Raw genomic sequence first — 24,020 nt, forward strand, 5'->3', positions numbered from 1 at the left:
GAACTTAATTCTAAACATTTCTTCACAAAAAAAGAAATCTTTAACATCAATATTTATGGAACATGTCCACAAAAAAATCTAGCTGTCAACACTGAATATTGCATTGTTGCATTTCTTTTCACAGTTTATGAACTTACATTCATATTTTGTGGAAGTAGGGTTTAATAAATATATTTATTAAATATGTATGTATATATTTATATATATACATATATATATACATATATATATACATATATATATATATATATATATATATATTATATATATATGTGTGTGTGCGTGTGTGTACATATGTGCATATATATATATATATATATATGTATATATATATACATATATATATATATATACAAATATATATATATATATATATATATATATATATATATATATATATATATATATATATATATATATATATATATATATATATATATATATGCCCTGGCTCCTCATGGAGGCAAAGTGAAACATGGAAGACAACAGCCCACCCTTGGCCCTACATCGAGGGGCGCTACATTCCCCTCTACCTGTTCAATCAGCCTGAATTGCCACCAGATGTGCGGCCAGGTGGGTCCCAGTTACAAACCTTTCTTAACTCTGCCTCATTCAGGTCTGGCTCTCCTCATTGTGAAGGCAGATGCATCAGGCGACAATTACCTATGACCTTTAAAGATGTGTGCTTTGTGAAGGACTGAGAGCCCCGGACAGGAGATATTTATGTTTGGTCACTTTAAGTTTGATTCTTCCACACCCCACCCTTCCTAAAAATACTTGAATAATGAATGCCCTTTTTTGGCTTCCTGCAAAACCAATCCTGTGTCTTGGTGAGAGTCAGGATACCACATCCATCCATTTTCTACCGCTTATTCCCTTTGGGGTCACGGGGGGCGCTGGTGCCTATCTCAGCTACAATCGGGCGGAAGGCGGTGTACACCCTGGACAAGTTGCCACCTCATAGCAGGGCCAACACGGATAGATAGACAACATTCACACTCACATTCACACAGTAGGGCCAATTTAGTGTTGCCAATCAACCTAAGTCAGGATACCACATATGGTGGAGAATGTGGGCAAGTTGATTCACGTCAACCTCTGGTGATGTCACACACAGAAGTTTTAAGTGCCCATCCATCCATTACCTACTGCTTATTCATTTTTGGGGTCGCGGGGGGCGCTGGCGCCTATCTCAGCTACAATTGGGCGGAAGGCGCGGTAAACCCTGGCCTAAGTGCTTTGTTAAAAAGCCAAGCTGAACTTCAAAATGCAGTACAAGAGTTAGTAATAAAAATTGGTAAAGATGTGGCTAATACGCTGAGGTCCTAACTACATTTTTGGGAGAGGATGATGTGGAAGCCTACTTGGAGTTGTTCAAGCACACTGCGGCCCTGGAGAAGTGGCCGGTAGAAGAATGGGGATCCATACTGGCACCTAATCACTGGAAAAGCCCAACGTGTGTGCAGCGACCTGGCATTGGCGGATGCTTGAGACTGCAGGAAACTAAAGAAAGCCATTCTCGCCAGCCAAATGTGCAGTCTGCCTGCCAGGACCCTACGATATCACAACTGGACCTTCCAGCCCACCCAGCCTCCACGTCAGCAGGTAGCCGCACTGCTGCGCATAACACACAGGTAGCTAACGAGCGAAGGCAACCCCCCTCCATAGACCAACTAGTGATAGACCGCTGTATCTGAGCCTTGCCTCCTGATGCCCGAAAATATGCCGCACAATGAGCCCTCCAACTGTGGAGCAGTTGGTGGCCGTATTAGAGAACCACCAAGTGGGCATGGAAATGCTGAGAACCACCGGGGAAGAGAGGCTCGGCCGCAACCACCGAAGAGCGCCGCCACCACCAGCGCTGTCCTTACCCCGACCTTAGGGCGCTGCCCCTGAGAGGCCCAGTCGGCCCCCACAGCGGAAATGTTACATTTGTGGACACCCGGACACATGTCTTGGCCGTGCCCGGAACGCGACCGTGATGTCTCCACGGCCCCCAGCTCGGATGCAGGCAAATCATGCCTCCACACGGGGAGTGGACAAGGACAACATGCCCGCCTTCCAGTAAAGATCAAGGGGACCGATGCACATGCATTGCTGGACAGTGGGAGCGCTGTGACCTTGGTACACGCTGACTTGGCTGGACCCATCAGCAAAGACACTGTTCCAGTGACGTGCGCACATGGAGATGTCCGTCAGTATCCGGTGAGCCACATACACATTTAGACACCCCGAGGTGAGGCACTGGTACCAGCTGGAGTGGTACCAAACCTGCCTGTTCCACTGCTTATTGGGTCCGACTGTGTACTCTTTGCCCGTTACTGGACCCCGAGTTTTAGTCCAGATGCCATTCCACTGCAGCGTCGCCGCCACCACAATGGACAAAGTACGAGACAGCTTACGGCCTGCCCTGCGTTTAGGCCCTCGTCAGAGGCCCCACGTAGTGACAGCTCAGCTGAAGAGGAGCGACGGGAGAGCAGAAAGGAGACGGCAGAAGAGGAAGGGGACCCCTTTGTGGAGTTCCCTGTGCCAGAAGAGAGCAGCAACCCTAAAACAGGTGAGTTTGCCACTGCCCAGTGGAATGACCAGAACCTCAGCCAGGCCCGCCAGCAAGTTGTGGAAATTGACGGACAAAAATGTGAAGGAGTGAGTTCACTAAATGCACCATACTTGTAGAGAACTTTTCTACCTGGTGCTTCATTTTAGTGCGAAATCAATGCAGCCTCTGCCAGTACTTTGTGGTGATATTGTGAAAGTAAAGTCTTGAAGTTAATGGATTGTCCTGAAAGAAGCACACAAAGTCTGTAGCTGTTTTTAAATGTTATTGTTATTACTTAAACAGGCCCTAAGATAGCACGCTGGTAACGCCATAGCGTTAGGCTAGCCACAACAACAACAGTAACAACACAGTATGTCCTCACTATGCAGCAATGACAGTTAGGGCAAGTGAGGTTGCATTCACGAACCCTTGGAATTATAAGCATCACAATTACAACCTTAGTAGGTCGTTTTTTTTGCACATACTCTGTGTTATGTGTTGTTGCAATAATTATGAGAACTTGTTGTGGATTTAATTATTTATTTATCTTATTTTTAAATAAATCACTTTATTACTATTTTTTTATTGTTTTTATAATTCATGCATTTATATTACTAGTCTGTTCAACTTGAATGTCACAAAATTCCAATAAAATAACAAGTTTTTGTTTTACAAAAATGTGCATGTTTTTATTTTATTTTTTTAAAGAAAATGTAAACAACACCCATCCCTGGTGCCAATATCCATCCGCCAGCATGCAAACATCTGATTTCTAGCCCCAATACAAGTGGACTGCAACAGAATCCATCCTTCTGATCATCCATTCATCCATTTTCTACCGCTTGTCCCTTTTGGGGTTGCGGGGGGTGCTGGAGGTTTCTGATCATAACAGCTACAAATGATCCACCATGCAGTCAAACTTTAGTACAGTAATCAGTTTCAATATGAGAAAAATATAAATAAATAACTCGTGGAGTTTTTTTTAGATTTTTTATTTATTTTTTGTAAAATAAATGAAATAATGCAAATCCACTTAATTTTTTCAAGACATCACAAAATAAGACGAAACACATTTTATGGAGAATATTTTACATGCAGAAAACAATGCAATGTGTGTGTATATATGTATATATATATATATATATATATATATATATATATATATATATATATATATAATTAAATATGCATGAATCCCTATAAATATATATATATATATATATATATATATAATTAAATAATCCATACATACATATAATCAAATATGCATGAATCTAAATATATATTTATATAAATATATATGTGTGTGTTTATATATATATATATATATATATATATACAGAGTGTATATATATATATATATATATATATATATATATGTATATATATATATATATATATATATCAATCAATCAATCAATGTTTACTTATATAGCCCTAAATCACTAGTGTCTCAAAGGGCTGCACAAACCACCACGACATCCTCGGTAGGCCCACATAAGGGCAAGGAAAACTCACACCCAGTGGGACATCGGTGATAATAATGATCCAGTGGGACGTCTGTGACAATAATGATTATGAGAACCTTAGAGAGGAGGAAAGCAATGGATGTCGAGCGGGTCTAACATGATACTGTGAAAGTTCAATCCACAATGGATCCAACACAGTCGCGAGAGTCCAGTCCAAAGCGGTTCCAACTCAGCAGCGAGAGTCCCGTTCACAGCGGAGCCAGCAGGAAACCATCCCAAGCGGAGGCGGATCAGCAGCGCAGAGATGTCGAGGCGGATCAGCAGCGCAGAGATGTCCCCAGCCGATACACAGCCGATACACAGGCAAGCAGTACATGGCCACCGGATCGGACCGGACCCCCTCCACAGGGGAGAGTGGGACATAGAAGAAAAAGAAAAGAAACAGCAGATCAACTGGTCTAAAAAGGGAGTCTATTTAAAGGCTACAGTATACAAATGAGTTTTAAGGTGAGACTTAAATGCTTCTACTGAGGTGGCACCTCGAACTGTTACCGGGAGGGCATTCCAGAGTACTGGAGCCCGAACGGAAAACGCTCTATAGCCCGCAGACTTTTTTTGGGCTTTGGGAATCACTAACAAGCCGGAATCCTTTGAACGCAGATTTCTTGCCGGGACATATGGTACAATACAATCGGCAAGATAGGATGGAGCTAGACCGTGTAGTATTTTATACGTAAGTAGTAAAACCTTAAAGTCACATCTTAAGTGCACAGGAAGCCAGTGCAGGTGAGCCAGTACAGGCGTAATGTGATCAAACTTTCTTGTTCTTGTCAAAAGTCTAGCAGCCGCATTTTGTACCAACTGTAATCTTTTAATGCTAGACATGGGGAGACCCGAAAATAATACGTTACAGTAGTCGAGGCGAGACGTAACAAACGCATGGATAATGATCTCAGCGTCCTTAGTGGACAGAATGGAGCGAATTTTAGCGATATTACGGAGATGAAAGAAGGCCGTTTTAGTAACGCTTTTAATGTGTGCCTCAAAGGAGAGAGTTGGGTCGAAGATAATACCCAGATTCTTTACCGTGTCGCCTTGTTTAATTGTTTGGTTGTCAAATGTTAGAGTTGTATTATTAAATAGAGTTCGGTGTCTAGCAGGACCGATAATCAGCATTTCCGTTTTTTTGGCATTGAGTTGCAAAAAGTTAGCGGACATCCATTGTTTAATTTCATTAAGACACGCCTCCAGCTGACTACAATCCGGCGTGTTGGTCAGCTTTAGGGGCATGTAGAGTTGGGTGTCATCAGCATAACAGTGAAAGCTAACACCGTATTTGCGTATGATGTCACCTAGCGGCAGCATGTAGATGCTGAAGAGTGCAGGGCCAAGGACCGAACCCTGGGGAACTCCACACGTTACCTTAACGTAGTCCGAGGTCACATTGTTATGGGAGACACACTGCATCCTATCAGTAAGATAAGAGTTAAACCAAGACAGGGCTAAGTCTGACATACCAATTCGTGTTTTGATACGTTCTAATAAAATATTATGATCGACGGTATCGAAAGCAGCGCTAAGATCGAGGAGCAGCAACATAGATGACGCATCAGAATCCATCGTTAGCAATAGATCATTAGTCATTTTTGCGAGGGCTGTCTCCGTCGAGTGATTTGCCCTGAAACCGGATTGAAAGGTTTCACATAGATTGTTAGACGCTAAGTGTTCATTTAACTGCTCCGCAACAATTTTTTCGAGGATTTTTGAAATAAAGGGAAGGTGAGACACCGGTCGGTAGTTTACCATGAGGTCAGGATCGAGGTTAGGTCTTTTAAGAAGAGGATGAATAACCGCTTTTTTGAATGCTAGGGGAACAGTGCCCGAGGAAAGTGATAAGTTTATAATATTTAGCACTGATGGACCTAATAATACAAAGAGCTCCTTGATCAGTTTCCCAGGAAGAGGGTCAAGTAAACATGTTGTTTGTTTTATTCCATTTACACGTTGTAACAATTCCTCTAATGTTATTTCCTCAAAACGAGAGAAACTATTTTGGAGGGCAGTATCCGCCGTATATACAATCGTGTCAGTGTTAATAGAACCCCGTTGTAGCTGGGACGCATTGTCTTTAATCTCCTTTCTAATGACTTCAATTTTCTTACTAAAGAATTGCATAAAGTCATCAGCTGAGTGGGTGGAGCTACTGGAAGGAGTCCCTTGTTGGGTAAGCGATGCTACCGTACTAAACAAAAATTTAGGATCGTTTTTATTACGGTGGATGAGATTTGAGTAATAATTAGCTTTAGCTAAGGTAAGCATGCGTTTATAAGTTATTAAACCATCACTAAATGCTTGATGGTGCACCTCAAGTTTAGTCGTGCGCCATTTGCGTTCCAGCTTTCTGCATAATAATTTCTGAGCTCTAGTTTCTTCTGTAAACCACGGGGTGCGCTTTTTTGGAGCCTTTTTTAACTTTAGCGGTGCTATGTTATCAATGGTTTCGCGCAGGGCGTCGTTAAAGTTGTTAGTGAGGTTATCAATAGAGCCCACATACTTTGGGAATGGTGCCATTACCGAGGGCAGTAGGTCAGCAAGAGTTGTCGTTGTGGCCGTATTAATGTTGCGGCTGCTATAGCAGTTATTATTATTATTAGTTTGACGAACATGCGTCTGAACCTCGAATTTTATAAGGTAATGATCGGACAATACTTTAGTATACGGGAGTATCGTAACTTTGGAAGCGGTGATACCCCTGACAAGCACTAGGTCTATCGTATTACCGTTGCGATGCGTGGGTTCATTTATTATTTGTGTGAGACCACAGCTATCAGTTATAGTCTGGAGCGCTACGCACGGTGGGTCCGATGGGGCATTCATATGGATATTAAAGTCCCCCATTATGATTATATTATCGGCGTGTGTCACTAGATCAGCAACGAACTCTGAGAATTCATTGATAAAGTCCGAACAGGGCCCTGGGGGGCGGTAGATAACAGCCAGGTGTAGAGGCAGCGGTGTGACAGACCTCATAGTAAGCACCTCAAACGATTTATATTTATTATTTATGTTAGGACTAAGGTTAAAGTTTTCGTTGTATATTAGTGCGACCCCCCCACCCCTTTTAAGCGGACGGGCAATATGCGCATGTGTAAAGTTAGGAGGACATGCCTCATTTAGCGCAAAAAAGTCGTTTGGTTTAAGCCAGGTTTCACTGAGACCGATGACGTTAAGATTGTTGTCTCTGATAATATCATTAACTAACAACGTTTTAGGAGACAATGATCTTATGTTTAAAAAACCTATATTATAGGTAGTGGGCTGTTTTAGGGAATTTTTGATCAAATTATCCGTAGTAGCAATATTAATAATGTTGTGTTTATTATGCCCAGTGCATTCAGTATAATTACGACCATATCTAGGAATTGATACGACGGGAATGATCCGATTGTTTGTTTGTTGCTTTGATAAACTGCACGCATCATGGTTAGCCACCTCAGTAACGGGGATTTTCCGATTGTTTGTTTGTTGCTTTGATAAACTGCACGCATCATAGTTAGCCACCTCAGTAAAACACATGTCCAACTCTGAAACACTCAAAGCAGAAAAAACTTGTTCTAATTTAACAGACTCCTTACCCAGACCAGTAGTCTCGCACTTTCCATCTAAATCCGTCTTCGGGATGGAGGAAAGTGGTGTTCTGTGGGGATTAGCCTTCTGCTTTGTTTTTAGCCCCGCTCGACATCCGCGTTTCCGATCACACCGCTGGCGTCTGCTCCGTAGACGGCCCCCGCTGCTACTAGACTCCGCTGCTTCACAGGCCGCTGGACGTAGCCGCCGACGAATCCCCATGCTAGTTAGCATGTTTAGCACGCCCGCGTCTATCAGTCCAAAACGGCCCAATATGTCCATATCCAGAAGTGTCTGGCGGTCGTACGTGATCACGGAGTGACCACGATGCGAGCCAGCCATGAAGTCTGCAGAACTGTCCGGCATTTCCGCCAAATGTTCCATCTTTAGCAAGAGCACCGCAGTGTCGCAGCCCGTCCGGGCGCCGCCATCTTGCATAATCATATATATATATATATATATATATATATATGGATTCATACATATATAATTTCTACGTTTATTGAAGACGCTTGTTGACAAAGACAGCGATGTCCAAGAGGAGTGGAGAGGAGAGCCATCCAGAAACCGCTGTTGTATTTGCTATGAGTTATTTCTTGAATTCAATAGTATATCTCCCCTTCTTTATTAAAATGCTGTCACTTGCTTCTTTCTTTGGTCCCGTTCTGATCTATTTTGCAGTTTTACTCAATAAAGAAATTGTTTTTGTTTGGGCACTCGATTTCACACAATGATACGTGGGCAAACGGACTAGTTTCTCTTGTGCAATGTTTGAAGGTATGATAACCATATGAAAGCATAAAGTATATGAAAAATGAGGCAAAAGCTTGTTGCATAATTTTGTTGAAAACCAATTCATACAAAAAGTAGGGTGTTCGAAACTAAGGTTATATTGTACTACGTGTGTACCTGACCTTAGGGAGTCTGGAATAAGATCCCTCCATGACTATCTGTTGGCTTATTGATGGCCTGGACTCTCACATTATTTTTTTATTTAACAATTGAATTTAACCCTTCCTGGAAGGAGGGTCCTTTCTGCGGCCCCTTTTCAAGGTTTCTTCTTTTTTAGATCAAGGGATGAGTTTGTAAAAGCCCTTTGAGACACTTGGGATTAAGAGCTTTATAAATACATTTTTATTGATTGGATAGATACAAATGATACACAACAAAATCAATACAAAATGCACCCATATCTGGATCTGGACCAACATTTAATATGTTCTGTTCTTCTATGGAATATGCGCCAACACTTCTACAAGATTGTAACCAATGGTGATCTCAGTATTGCCCTCAGCCATATGCTTTTGCAGAGGTAATCAATCGAGAGTAGTCATATCATGTTTTACATGTGTGTTATAGTCAAGTACATTGTGTAGGATTGAAGCCTTTTGTATGATTGTTTTATATAGTTTTTGACATTTTGATTGTATAATAATAATAATAATGGATTAGATTCATGTAGCGCTTTTCTAACAACGTTGGTGACGGCTTTTTCAGTTTCACCTTGGCAGGATGCATTTGTGATATCATACAACCACGAGTTTGTCCAAAAAAATCAACACTGTCCAAATTGGATTATTTTTCCTCTATGTGGTTTTCTCTCCAATAAACATCATTAGCAGTGCACATGGTTGATGTCCAAAACATTGATAGCACAGTGAATGGGTTACATTCGGTTTCAGTGTCACTTCTTTTTTCCCTGTTATTTCTGCATTTTCTAAACTGTGCTGCAAACAAAACTGCGTTTGGTGAAGCAAACACCTGGCCTCCCTGGATCAAAGCTAGGATTCTGTTTTTTATTTTTTTTCTACATCTCCGCCTGGTTTGATGTCTTTTTTCCTTTTTTTGGGATAGTTATTAACACCGTGAGCTAGCTTTGATGTTTTCCATTGTTTAATATTTTTACTGATGTTTTTTTAATGTTATCTCTTTTTATAATTCAAATACTTTTGTGTTTGTTCAGTACAGTTAAATGATTTGATTCAAGGGATTATAAATGATAATTTGTTTAATCCTCTTTCATATGAAAAAAGACACCCATTAGTAAAGACACATGTCGTAATTGTGTAGTCATTTTAGGTGTTTTTTGTTTTAGATGCTGACTTTGACAGTTTTTAGCTACTTTGAACCTTGCTTTTATTTAACTGGAACTGCGATCCCAAAAAGGGACAAGCGGTAGAAAATGGAGGGATAGATGGATGTCATAAGAGATTGATGCTTTGGTGTGTATCTTTTAATCCAGGCCTGCGCAATTATTTTGACACGACTGGGGGCAAATTCAGAGAAAAAAATGTGTCTGGGGGCCAGGAACATAAATACAAAACCTCACAACAATGTCTGGTTTAATGCTAAAAACTTTATAACCGACTGCCTTAAAAAAACGGAATGGAATTTAATTTTTTTTTACCGAATGAGACACCCAGAATGTACATGAAAACAAAGAATATTAACTATGAACAATAAAACACTGACTATTGGCAACATATGAACGTCACACCCCCTCTCAGTTGACATATTTTTTTTACAACCAAGCAAACGCAACAAAAATGCAACAAATAGTGAAATATGATCGCAAAGGGTAAAAAAAATACAAAAAACACCTACAATCTGATGTAGAACTTTGTTGTAAAAATCTCCTTCCATGTCTGTCCCTGACACCCGCATTTCAGGCTGGACGCTCTGGAAACACTCTGTAGAAAAGCTCCCCACCCACACTGCTTGGTACCTTGTCTGAGCTGCTGTGACTTAGATTACCATAGTAACTAATGTATCATGCAGAGGTGCTTATTTCAACCATTGAAATACTTTGTATAATTCAAGCTTCACAGTAATTTATCACTGCACGCCATAATGGCAGCTACAGTTTTGATCTTAAAAATCTAAAAAAAATATTTGGGAATGTCCGGCAGGCCAGTTTGAAAAGCTTAACGGCATGCGGCCCCCAGGCCTTAATTTGTCAAGGTCTGTTTTAATCCATAATCAGACTCAATTGCCCTCCCTTAAGTCTGACTGGCTAGCCAGCAGGCACAAGGCATTGATACAACATTGAATATACATTGATTTCCTTTACGACTGACTTTAAAACAAGGTTGAGTAAGTTTATTAAATGACAGATACTTTTATAAGGTGACATCTTAGAATTACACAAGTCTTGAATCAATGGAGGCAAAATGGAATGCAGGGCTACAGCTATAGATTTTTTTAGTAATCTATTGATTGGATTGTTTAGGAATTCAAATAAAACTCTTTTTAAGTCTCAATATATATTTCAGAGAAAACAGTTTGATTAAACATTGTTTCTGCTTGCATTAACCGTTTAACATTTTTTTTTAATAAATGAACATTTTAAAAAATGTAAGCTGTTCGCTGCTCCACAGTTCACAGCACCTACACACCACCGCTCTCATGTACATTCTATTGCACCGGCCCTGTGGGAACTATGTCCACAAATTTAAAGTCCTGATCAATCTGTGCAATGCGTTTTTCTTCTTCTAATTATCAGTTACACTGATTGAACGATTAATCGAAGCAACATATCTAAGTTTCTTTTTTCAAATCGTTTCAAATCGTTTTTTCTAATTGTAGCTGTAATCAAGTGTTAGTTTTTGGTCAAAAGAAAAAAACACCAGTCCATTGTATTTATTTTGTTACAAAGAAAGTCAATTTAGTGTTGTGTAAATAATACTATTTTTAAAATTGTCACGACTGGGTCGCATGGTGATGCGCGGGTCGTTTTTCCAAGATGCAGCAGGAACTCTGGGGGCAAGGTGCAGGTAAGGAAATTATTTATTCCTCATAAATCATACAACGTACCAACAAATAAAACAAACGTGCCAATAGGAAAAAGGCTAGTGCGAAAGCTTAGCATATCAACAGGCATAGGACTCAAACAAAGTAGACTTCGTAATTGTTGCATGGAAGCAAACAAGAAAGCCAGACTGAATGTGGCGAAAAGCAGGGAATAAGTATCTCTCTGATTAGTGCCCTGGAGCAGGTGAGTGTCCCGAACACCAATCAGAGGCAGGTGAAAACAATCTGCAGTCATGGCAACTAAAACACAAACCCAGGGGTGCTCAAAACAGGAACTGAGGGAGTCAAAGACTAAACAAACATGATCCGGGCAGTGTATCATGACAAAGATACACATTTCTATGTAGATTTTTTTTCATACCAGAGAAAAATAAGAAAAAAATAACAAATGTTCATTTTTTTCGTGATCAATTGAGGAAATATAGTCAAACACGCGTTCCTGATCGATGGGTAAATGTGGAAGTAGTGTCAAAGCGCTTTGAGTACTTTGAAGGTAGAAAAGCGCTACACAAGTACAACCCATAAATGAAAAAAAATATTGAAGAAACTTGTCACAAACCTCATTCATAGTGCTGTATTTCTTCACTTCTGCATTCTTGCCAACTCTCCCTGTCCTTTCTTTTGTGTGCCCAGCAAATTGACTACATGGCATACTTTGGGTCACCAATTTTTTCCCCCCACAAATTCTACCGAGCAACACATTTCATAAAGACTATGAGTTATTAAATATTTTTCGTTTGTGTTGATTAGTAGCCATTCTTCCTGGAAGAGATTGTTGTATGTTTATAAAAAACACAAACACTTTAAACAGTAAAAACATTTTAGTTTTCTGGGCGTGAAGCCAGCCTAAACGGTTGGGACTTCACCAAAATGTTGTCACTAAGATGGTTGGTTCCAAGAGAGACACAGAATGATGGTGATGATGAGGTCATTTTCACTGTCCCCTCTCAGGGGTGTTGCCTGCAGCGCATCAGCGTTTGGACAATCCAAAAGACAGGAAATTGATGTGACAACATGCCCTGGCTGTGTGGCGACATTTTTTCACGTCACACTGGGGGACAATGCTTTCTCTTCGAGTACTTTGGCATGTAGTAAATTATAATGGAAAAATAGACCCTTATCGTCCATGATATTGAAGTACTTGATGTTTTTTTAGCTTTAAGTGACAAGATTTGATTCTGTTTTGTTTTGGCCGGCCACAGTTATTTTCATTTACGGTTTAGTGTCTGTCATCAGAATTAAACACTGCATGGATCAACAGTTGTAAAGCTATGAATGTGTGCACATTATAATATGTTCAATATTCAGTGCTGAGTCACAGAAGCCAAGCAGCAAAAAAAATATTTTGTATGATAGCCATGTGAAAAATAGGATAACACGCATGTGTTTGTGTAGGATAAGGCTTCTAGTGCTGATTTGCTACACACAACAGACAAGAACATTTGCCGAAACATGCACCCTTGCTGTGTTGCCTGTGCTATTTCTTTCGTACTAATTCACCACATGGTAGCACCGTTAACAATAACCATGATCATAATCGTAAATCAGATTTACTTTACATTTCTCACATAGCTACATGTGCTCTGTAACTTTAGTGTGTTTAGTCAAATCACCACAAATTTTAGTACATGTTATCAAGGGACAGACAAGCACATGTGTGTAAAATTTCAGCAAAATTGGATGAATAACGTCTTTGGAGGGTCACAGGACTTGACAAGCATTTTATTGACTGTATTTTATTGAATTATTATTATAACAATAATAATAATAATTATTATATTTTTATATGATTATTAGTATTATTGTTTTTATTATTATTATTGAATGTATTTTATTGACTATTTATTTAATGTTGGCCAATAAAGTTAATTCTGATTGTGATAATACAGCTTTGAAGATATATGTGTGTGTGTGTGTGTGTGTGTGTGTATATATATATATATATATATATATATATATATATATATATATATATATATATATATATCCATCCATTTTCTACCGCTTATTCCCTTTTGGGGTCGCGGGCGCCTATCTCAGCTACAATCGGGCGGAAGGCGGGGTACACATATATATATATATATATATATATATATATATATATATATATATATATATATATATATATATACAGTCAAGAAAATAAGTATTTGAACACCCTGCTATTTTGCAAGTTCTCCCACTTAGAAATCATGGAGGGGTCTGACATTTTTACGTTAGGTGCATATCCACTGTATGAGAGATAACCTAAAAAGAAAAATCCAGAAATCACAATCTATGATTTTTTAACAATTTATTTGTGTGATACAGCTGAAAATAAGTAATTGAACACCTGTCTATCAGCTAGAATTGTGACCCTCAAAGACCTGTTAGTCCGCCTTTAAAAGTCCTCCTCCACTCCACTGTTTTATCCTGAATCAGATGCACCTGTGTGAGGTCGTTAGCTGCATAAAGACACCTGTCCACCCCATACAATCAGTAAGACCCAAACATTCAGCATGGCTAAGAGCAAAGAGCTGTCCAAAGACACCAGAGAAAAAATAGGACAACTCTACAAGGATGGAAAGGGCTCCGGAGAAATTGCCAAGCAGCTTGGTGAAAAAAGGTCCACTGTTGGAGCAATCATTAGAAAATGGAAGAAGCTAACATGACGCTCAATCTCAATGGGAGTGGAGCCCCATGCAAGATATCACCTGGTGGGGTCTCAATGAGACTAAGAAAGGTGAGGAATCAGTCCAAGGTTAACGCGGCAGGACTTGGTCAATGACCTGACAAGAGCTGGGACCACTGTTTCCATGGTCACTGTTGGTAATACACTAAGACGTCATGGTTTGAAATCATGCATGGCACGGAAGGTTCCCCTGCTTAAACCAGCACATGTTAAGGCCTGTCTTAAGTTTGCCAATGACCATTTGGAGGATCCAGAGGAGTCATGGGAGAAAGTTTTGTGGACAGATGAGACCAAAAATGACCTTTTTGGTCATAATTCTTCTATGCGTGTATGGAGGAAAAAGAATGATGCGTACCATCCCAAGAACACCATTCCTACTGAGAAGCATGGGGGTGGTAGCATCATGCTTTGGGGGTATTATTCTGCTCATGGGACAGGACGACTGTACTGTATTAAGGAGAGGATGACTGCAGCCATGTATTGTGAGATTTTGGCCAAAAACCTCCTTCCCTCAGTCAGATCATTGAAGATGAGTCGTGGCTGGATCTTCCAACATGACAATGACCCAAAGCACACAGCCAGGATAACCTAGAAGTGGCTTCGTAAGAACCATATCAAGGTTCTGGAGTGGCCTAGCCAGTCTCCAGACCTAAATCCAATTGAAAATCTTTGGAGGTAGCTGAAAGTCTGTGTTACTCAGCAACAGCCCAGAAACCTGACTGATCTAGAGAAGATCCGTGTGGAGGAGTGGGCCAAAATCCCTCCTGCAGTCTGTGCAAACCTGCTGAAGAACTACAGGAGACGTTTGACCTCTGTAATTGCAAACAAAGGCTACTCTACCAAATATTAATGCTGGTGTTCAAATACTTATTTTCAGCTGTATCACACACATAAATTGTTAAAAAATCATAGATTGTGATTTCTGGATTTTTCTTTTTAGGTTATCTCTCATACAGTGGACATGCAAATACCATTAAAATTTCAGACCCTTCCATGATTTCTAAGTGGGAGAACTTGCAAAATAGCAGGGTGTTCAATTAATTATTTTCTTCACTGTATATATATGTGTGTGTGTAGTGCATGCAGGGGCGCCGTCAGAAGAAAAAAAAATGACATTGGGACCTTCCTAGGCAGCTCTTTTTTGAAATATATTACATAGGGCCCAAAGATTGCCATGTAAGCGGATTTGTGGAATTTGCCAATAAAAACGGAATCTACAGTTAAATGTAGTATCACAGAAATTGTGTGTTTGGTAAATCATGTTACTGGAGACCGCACGTTCCATTTTGAAACAGTCTTGGACTAAACAATTGTGAAACGGCCACTTGAAACACTGAATAAGTGCCTGTTTAACTAAAAGTTTGCTTGTACTAAAACACGTGCAAACCTGATCTACTAAATGTGTGAAAAGTAGATTGCTTCTATTAAAGGGGACCTGCACTTTTTGGGGGAATTTTGCCTATCGCCAGACACATGATGAACAGACGAGAATCCTCTTTCGTACGTGTGTGTCAATATTTTGGACGGCCAGGAACAAAAAAATATTAGACAATTTGTCTAGTCTGCAATTTTCTTTTATAATTTTACAGCTGCTGGATGATTTATATATGAATATAATATATCTCCAACATGAAAATTTGTCTTTTGCCTTTTTCTTGCGGTTGAGTCATTCCAGACGCAAGAATGCTTTGGTGATGCGATCCACAGCTTTTGCGCACAGAATTAAGTGTCAGTGTGGGCCTGGTATAGATTGAGATTGAGAAAAGGTGTTACAAATTATAGCTGGGTGCCGCTGGCTCAACATATCGCACGCAGGTAGAAAAAAACCCTGTGTGCATGAAAAATCCTCATTTAAATAAATGGAGTCTGCACCACTTTGCACTGCACCAAGACAATAATCATCATGTGTTGTTGTGGATGAGATCACCAATGCCAAATATCAAACATCGTCATTGGTGAGTTAATGATAACTTGGCAGCTTCTAAGACTAGCTAATCATAATATTAAAAATTATAAGCATAAGTGAGTGTTTGCGGAAATGGCAGCTGACACTGCATTGTACAGCGAATCAAGCTTGTTTGTATTCTTCCCAAGTAAGCACATACGTAACATTATCTTGCTATCATTCGCTTTCTTTGTATCATTACTTCACTGCTGGTAGGAATGTAACATAATTATACATCACAAATATTGTGACCAAAATTATCACGGTTATTATTATCGCAGTATTGTAGAATGTGCTCAGAAAGTACTTACACAATACAAATCTTTTGACCAAGTTATTTTTTTATAAATACAGTAAAGGAGTATGTATAAAGTTCTCTCAATGAGCTTCAAGCACACCTGTAAAGTGAAAACCATTTCAGCTCATTGAAAGAATACCAAGAGTGCGCAAAGAGTGTGCAAAGCAGTAATCAGAGCAAAGGGTGGCTATTTTGAAGAAAGTAGAATATAAAACATGTTTTCAGTTAATTTCCCCATTTTTTGTTAAGTACATAACTCCACATGAGTTTGTTCATAGTTTTGATGCCTTCGGAGATAATCTACATATAAATAGTCATGAAAGTAAAGAAAACGCATTGAATGAGAAGGAGTGTCCAAACTTTTGGCCTGTACTGTATATATTTTATATATATTTTTTATATGTATTAAGACATTTAGACAGTTAGAAAAAAACATGTTTACATGTTTGTGTTTGCTATGCTTCACTGATAGTGTTTTACTTTTAGTTCTATTTTAATAGCTAAGCTTTTCTTGTTTTAAAAAAATGCGTACAGTTGCATTTAAAGATTTATTTAAATGAAAAGTGCATAAAAAATACAATATATTATTATTTATTATTTCTGGCAGACGTTTTGGCATCCAACTCTGGTCAGCGATCCTTGAAGGCAGCGTAAAAACCCCTCCGTCTTAGGGCTGGGCGATATTGCCTTTTTTTAATAATGCGATATTTTTAGGCCATATCGCGATATATGATATATTTCTCTGTATTTTGCCTTAGCCTTGAATGAACACTGGATACATATAATCACAGCAGTATGGTGATTCTATGTGTCTACATTAAAATATTCTTGTTCAAACTGCACTAATATATGCTACTTTTAAACTTTCACACAACTAAATCAACTTACAAAAACTGTATTTATTAAAGTTATTAGCAGGTGACTTTTCAAATGATGATACATATTAGCAGTAATGCTACTTTTTGTAGCAACACTTGTGCCCCACACATAACAAATTAAAGTTGTCTATTCGACATATTCCCACATGAAGCCGAACCACCGCCAGACAGCTGTTTATCTAGGGAAGTAATTCTTCCTTCATTTTGTACGAGATTCGCACCTTCTTTCTCTCGCAACAACCCGCTAGCATCACAGCCAACGTTAGCCACGCCGCTACCTCTCTGCTGGGCGAGGGCGTATACGTATGTGACGTATGACATAACAGTATGTGACGTGTGTAAGAATGTGCGCCTGCTTGTCTGTGAGAAGGAGACACAGGAAAGAGTGAGGAGAGCCTGTAGTGTAATTCCCGAAGCTAAAAACCACTGAGTGAGAACGTCTACTCGAATATTATGATATAGTCATTTTCTATATCGCACAGAGACAAACCTGCGATATATCGATATATCGCCCAGCGCTACTCCGTCTCATATTCTAGAGCACAGCTTGGAGGTTTGAATAGCTTAGTTGCTCAGACAGTTATGTGTTTATATAACTGTAACGGCTAGTTAGCATAGCGATGCCGGGTTTGTTCTTCCAGGGATGTGTCGGCAAGAACACAGCAAAGGTAAAAAATTAAGTATTTATTTAACTCAAAACAGGCTAGAACAAAATCACTGGTGCTAATAGAAAAAGGTAAACAAATGGCGCTAGCATGGAGGCTAGGAATAACAAACAAAACACAAAATACTTGGCATGAAGGCACAAAAGAGGTAAAACAACACAATAGCCTGAGAGCTAAGAAAAAGCGAAGGAGTAGCATGAAAGCTAGCGAGAATATATAAATAGGGCAGTCATCACTGTTGCACATAGGCAAATTAGGAACCCAGGCAGAACTAACAAAAGCGGCGAGCTTAAATAAGGAAGGTGATTAATAAAACAGGTGTGCAGGGACCGTGAGTAGCAGGTGAAAACAATATGAAACCATAGTGACAGACTAAACGGTAACTAAGGAGGTCGAACCACAAAATGTGATACAGAAAAGGAACAATAAACAAGAAGATGTAAAGATCCGAGCAGCGGATCGCAACAATAACTTTAGATTGGGGTAGGTTGTTTCTTAATAGGGAAAAGATGGTAACACCTGTTGTTTTCATGTTAGCGTTTAATCTAGCGATCTGGAACCAGCAGACCTGTGAGTTTATCAAAGTGCACTTATCAATCACGGGTTTTCGATAATTTTTATTTAAAACGGTAATATTTACCTTCGGGGGTTTTATCGCAGCTATCATTATTACCGTTTATTGTTACATCCCGAATTCCATCCATATGTCTATTTTCTACCGCTTTTCCCTTTTGGAGTCGCGGGGGTTTCTGGAGCCTATCTCATCTGCATTCAGGCGGAAGGCTGGTTTCATCCTGGATAAATCACCACCTCATCGCAGGTCCAACACAAATGGACAGACAACATTCACACTCATATTCACACTAGTAAGCTAATAATTAGCAATCTAGCAGAAAACTGCCGGCACATCATGGCTCAGGTGTCAAGATTGGTTAGACTCCAACCCGATGTTTACGCGTTTGGTGCTAAGTCCCCCTGTGACCATGTGGAAGAGTCCTTGGGCAAGGTACTGAACCCACAGTTGCTCCTGATGCTGCGTCATCAGTTGGCGCATAATCCATTTACCAGTGAAAAAAGATTCACAAATCATCATTGCTGGTGTTGTACTTTTTGTTTAATAAACCATAAACCTCCTAAAGTTCATGTTTATACTGTTCCTAAGCGTACGGTGTTCAGGGGAGGATCAGACAGGCTACTTTACGCAACTGCTGCTTCCCTGGTGAAATCCGGTAGTGCAGATTACTTCCGAGAGGTGTTTTTTTTTTCAAATCTTTTTTTAATCCTTAATTGGGGCTTTTTCAGAAAACACCCAGGACCTGATAAAAGGGTGAATTAAAAAAAAGAACTCAACGTTGCGGCAAATATTCTATTAATCTACAGAAAGGTGTGGCAAGCCATGCTGGGAAGTTGGCATCACTTCTAGCAACGCAGCATGACCTCATGCAGCACGATGACGTTGGTTTCGGAGTCACCGGCGCTTTTCATCCATTTTATAACTTTAATCTTAATGCTGCCATGTTGCTTGCGGCTGTAAAAATAAAAATAGCCCCGCTGACTGATCAGTGCGCGCTCTCAGCCGCCACAAATGAATGACTTTCAGTATTAACTGTAATAAAGTGTGCTGATTAACATAATTAGCTCACTGGGATGAGGGATTATGTTTGATGAAGGATTATTTTGAATTGGACCCACTAATACAATGAGATTACATCATCGCCCCCTCTCTTTCTGCTCCCCAGGCAAGCGTCCCGGATCGGCCCCCACTTCCCCGTAAACCTTCCACTGCCATGGAGAGCGCTCGCCCCCCCATGTAGGATGCCTGCCCCGTCCGACACCCGACATCCCCTCCTGCCCGTCAGCACCACCTCCTCCTTGTCCTCGCGTGTGCCTGTTCTTGCCTCCAGTTCACTGCGGCCCCCCAGGCTGTGCCCCGCCCCGCTCCAACATGGTGGATGAGGCGACCGCCATGAAGGATGACGTCATCAACGCCAACACGCTGGCTTGGCTGGTCTGCTCGGGCGTGTCCATCCTGGCCAACATGTGGAGCATCCTCAGCGTCAGCGCCAAGCAGAAGAAGTGGAAGCCGTTGGAGTTTCTCATCTGCACGCTGGCGGGCACGCACATCCTCAACATGGCCATCCCCATCACCATGTACTGCGTCATCACGCTGCGCCGCCAGCATTCCAACTACGAGTGGAACGAGGGCTTGTGCAAGGTGTTTGTGTCCACCTTCTACACCCTCACGCTGGTCACCTGCTTCTCCGTCACCTCACTGTCTTATCACCGCATGTGGATGGTACGCTGGCCCGTCAACTACAGGTAAGACACCTTTGTTGGTGTGCTTATTGTCCGCTGACACCATTGACACTTTCCTTTGAATGACTACCAAGTAGGGCTGGGCGATATGGCCTTTTTATTAATATCTCGATATTTTTGGGCCGTGTCACGATACATGATATATATCTCGATATTTTGCCTTAGCCTTGAATGAACACTTGATGCATATAATCACACCAGTATGACGATTCTATGTGTTTACATTAAAACATTCTTGTTCATACTGTATTAATATATGCTACTTTTAAACTTTCATGCAGAGAGGAAAATCACAACTAAGTCAATTGACCAAAACTGTATTTATTAAACAGTTATTAAGCAGTGGCACAAACATTCATGTCATTTCCAAAACAGAAAGTGCAAGATTGTCAGAGACATTTTAAAACAAACTATGAGTGCACTTTTGTGCATGATGTCACTAAGATGACATATAAAAACAACACTAAATTAAATGCCTACTGAAACCCACTACTACCCACCACGTAGTCTGATAGTTTATATATCAATGATGAAATATTAACATTGCAACACATGTCAATATGGCCTTTTTAGTTTACTAAAATGCAATTTTAAATTTCCCCGGACTTTTTTCTTGAAAACGTCGCGTAATGATGACGTGTACGCGTGACGTCACAGGCTGTTATGAATATACAGCATTTTGGAGATCTGTGTTGCTAATCTTTTGCAATGTGTTCAATTAATATTGGAGAAGTCACATTAACACACGGTAGTTCCTTGTTTAAAATTCCCGGAGGTGAAACTTTAGTATGATTCAGAGCGGACATGGATCCCGACTACATGTCAACCAGCAGGTTTCGGTGAGAAAATTGTGGTTAAAAAGTCGCCTCTTACCGGATATCAGCTGAGCTTGTGCCGTCCATAGCTGCCGTCGACTTCCCCGAGACACTGCGCGTCAACAACCGGCCGTGGACGTACACCTCCGACTATCAGGTACATTTAAACTCACTAAAACACTGGCAACGCAATAGAAAGATAAGGGATTTCCCATAATTATCCTAGTAAATGTCTATAAACATATGAATCCGTCTCAATGCAACGCGATTGCAATCGCGTTTTTTTTTCTTAACTTTTTTTTTCTTTCTAGTCCGTCGCTATCAATATCCTCAAACACGAATCTTTCATCCTCGCTCAAATTAATGGGGAAATTGTCGTTTTCTCGGTCCGAATAGCTGTTTTTGTTGGAGGCTCCCATTAAAATCAATGTGAATATGTGAGGAGCCATCAACATGTGACGTCATCGTCTGTGACTTCCGGTAGAGGCAGGGCTTTTCTCCAGTTGCGAACTTTATTGTGGATGTTCTCTACTAAATCCTTTCAGCAAAAATATGGCAATATCGCGAAATGATCAAGTATGACACATAGAATGGACCTACTATCCCCGTTTGAATAAGAAAATCTCCTTTCAGTAGGCCTTTATAGTGCACTTTATGTACAAAACACCACTACAATAGTTTAAAACAAATAAAGTGCACTTATGTGCATGATGTCACACAAGATATTTCAAAAACTGTCGAATAAAAATTAGCCGCAAATTAGGAAATCAAATAATGTATGTCCCTCGTTCTGTGGTAGGTTCCTGCGGACGTTATCTCCTGTTGTTGATTTTTTTTTCATATGGTGTAGATCTGGGTGTGGCACCGTACGAAGATGTTGACTTGCAGTTCCAAGCACTCTTCTTTCTCTAGGGGATGACTTTTCAAATGATGCTACAAATTAGCAGTGCTGCTACTTTTTGAAGCAACGCTTTTAACGCATAGTTGTTCAACATATTCCCGCTTGGAGCCAGACCACCGCCAGATGATGCACCCTGTGCTGTTTTTCTTGGGAATTTATTATTCCTCCATTTGTTACCAGATTTGCACTTTCTTTCTCTCGTATTACCACTTGCAACCCACCGTTAGCATCACAACTAATGTTACCCATATAGCTACCTCTCTGCTCGGGGAGGGCGTGTGACGTTGCACATGTGACATATGTAAGAAGAGGCGCTTGTTTATGGCTCCGTGAGAAGGAGAGACAAGAAAGAGTGGGAAACACATGCAGTATAATGCCCGCAGCTAAAAGCAACTATGTGAGAAGTAATAGTCGAATATCACGATATAGTAATTTTCTATATCGCACAGAGACAAACCCGCGATGTATCGAGTATATCGATATATCGCCCAGACCTACTACCAAGCTTCCTATCTCTCTTACACTACATTTACACTGCAAGCTAAAGTGGCCTAAGTCACATTTTTTCGAAATCTTCATCAGCCCACCGGCCCCAATGTGGCCCCAATGCGGCCTCGACGCCACTTAAATGTGCAGTTCGATAAAGTGAAAGCAAAGGATGTTGATCGGATACAAAGAAAATAAAAGTTTCCACACCTTTAAAATGTGTGTTTTTTTAATGACTTTAAGTACCGTATTTTCCGGACTATAAGGCGCACTTAAAATCCTTTTTTTTTCTTCTCAAAACTCGACAGTTCGCCCTGTAACGCCTGAGGTACGGAATAATTCTGGTTTTGTTTACTGACCTTGAAGCAATTTTATTTACCACATGGTGAAATGATAAGTGTGACCAGTAGATGGCAATCACACACAAGAGATACATGTAAATTGCAATATGACTCAAGTAAACAACACCAACATTTTATATTTTCCATTGAAAATATAGAACATTACACCCGGCGCTCAAAAATCTATTAAAAATGTTTTAGTACGACTTTGGTAAGCTATGAAGCCGCACCGCTTAATGGATTGTACTGTGCTTCAACATATGAGTATTATTATGGTGTGTGTATAAGGTAAGACATATTATCTGGCGTTTTTTTTGCGCAATATCATGCAAAAGCAACATTTTCTTACCTTCTGGTACCTGCTGATCTGTATTTGGGATCTGCATAAATCCTGAAAAAATGCGTGCGGCCACCTTTGTAATCCGTGCTGACAGCCTAGTCGATAATCTTCTTTTTTTTGTCCATCGTTTTGTTTTGAGACATTCGTCCTCCGCTGATGCCATTTCTAATATAAAGTAGTGTAAAGTTCTTACTTATATCTGTCAGTAAACTCGCCATGAAAGCGCTAAAACATACTGGTGTAGTGAGTTAACATTATTCACCCAAATAACTTTAGTTGTTAAAGCGTTCCGATCGGATGGATTTTCATGGGACACATTTCTGGCGGATGAGGTGATGGTGCTCCGCTATTGATTTAAGTAAAGTCTGAATGTCATTAAAACAGTTAGCTCCATCTTTTGACACTTCTTCCACTCCCGTCCTTGCACGCTACACGGCTACAACAAAGATGACGGGGGGAAAAGGCTGCCGAAGGTGGGCCACGTAAATAAGACCGCCCACAAAACGGTGCATCCTGAAGCGACTGTCAGAAAGCGGCTTGAAAATAGCCTGTAAAACATAATCTATGCAACATCGGAATCAGAATCAGAACATTTTGACCAAAGAACCACCATTACATGCTATGTAGACCACAATGAAGTATTTTCAATTTAGAAAAAAACAAATGCGCAATGACTCCTTTAATGCGCTCTATAATCCGTTGCACCTTATACAGTATATGAAAAAAGATCGGAAATAGGCCAGTCATCGGCACTGCGCCTTATGAGCTGGTGCGCCCTATGGTCCGGAAAATGCTGTAATATAATGTATAAATGGTATTTATATAGTGTAATATATTTGGTAAGCTTCTAATCTTTTTATGGCTGTTAAATAGAGGCAACCAAGGGTGGATCTACGTTAGCTTTATTTTTCAACTCACT

General features: G+C 40.2%; 1 protein-coding gene across 3 annotated transcripts in view; it reads left to right on the top strand.

The window, feature by feature from the left end:
* The window catches only part of LOC133554708 (probable G-protein coupled receptor 153), a 113,172-nt gene that overhangs the window by 37,310 nt on the left and 51,842 nt on the right, over positions 1-24,020 (top strand). For all 3 annotated transcript variants that reach the window (XM_061903764.1, XM_061903762.1, XM_061903763.1), the window contains one exon: positions 19,642-20,221. In XM_061903764.1, the coding sequence (XP_061759748.1) occupies positions 19,848-20,221 (374 nt within the window). In that variant the 5' untranslated portion in view covers positions 19,642-19,847. The remainder of the gene's footprint in view (positions 1-19,641; positions 20,222-24,020) is intronic.

This window comes from Nerophis ophidion, linkage group LG06 (assembly GCF_033978795.1).
Source record: "Nerophis ophidion isolate RoL-2023_Sa linkage group LG06, RoL_Noph_v1.0, whole genome shotgun sequence".
Taxonomy (NCBI): domain Eukaryota; kingdom Metazoa; phylum Chordata; class Actinopteri; order Syngnathiformes; family Syngnathidae; genus Nerophis; species Nerophis ophidion.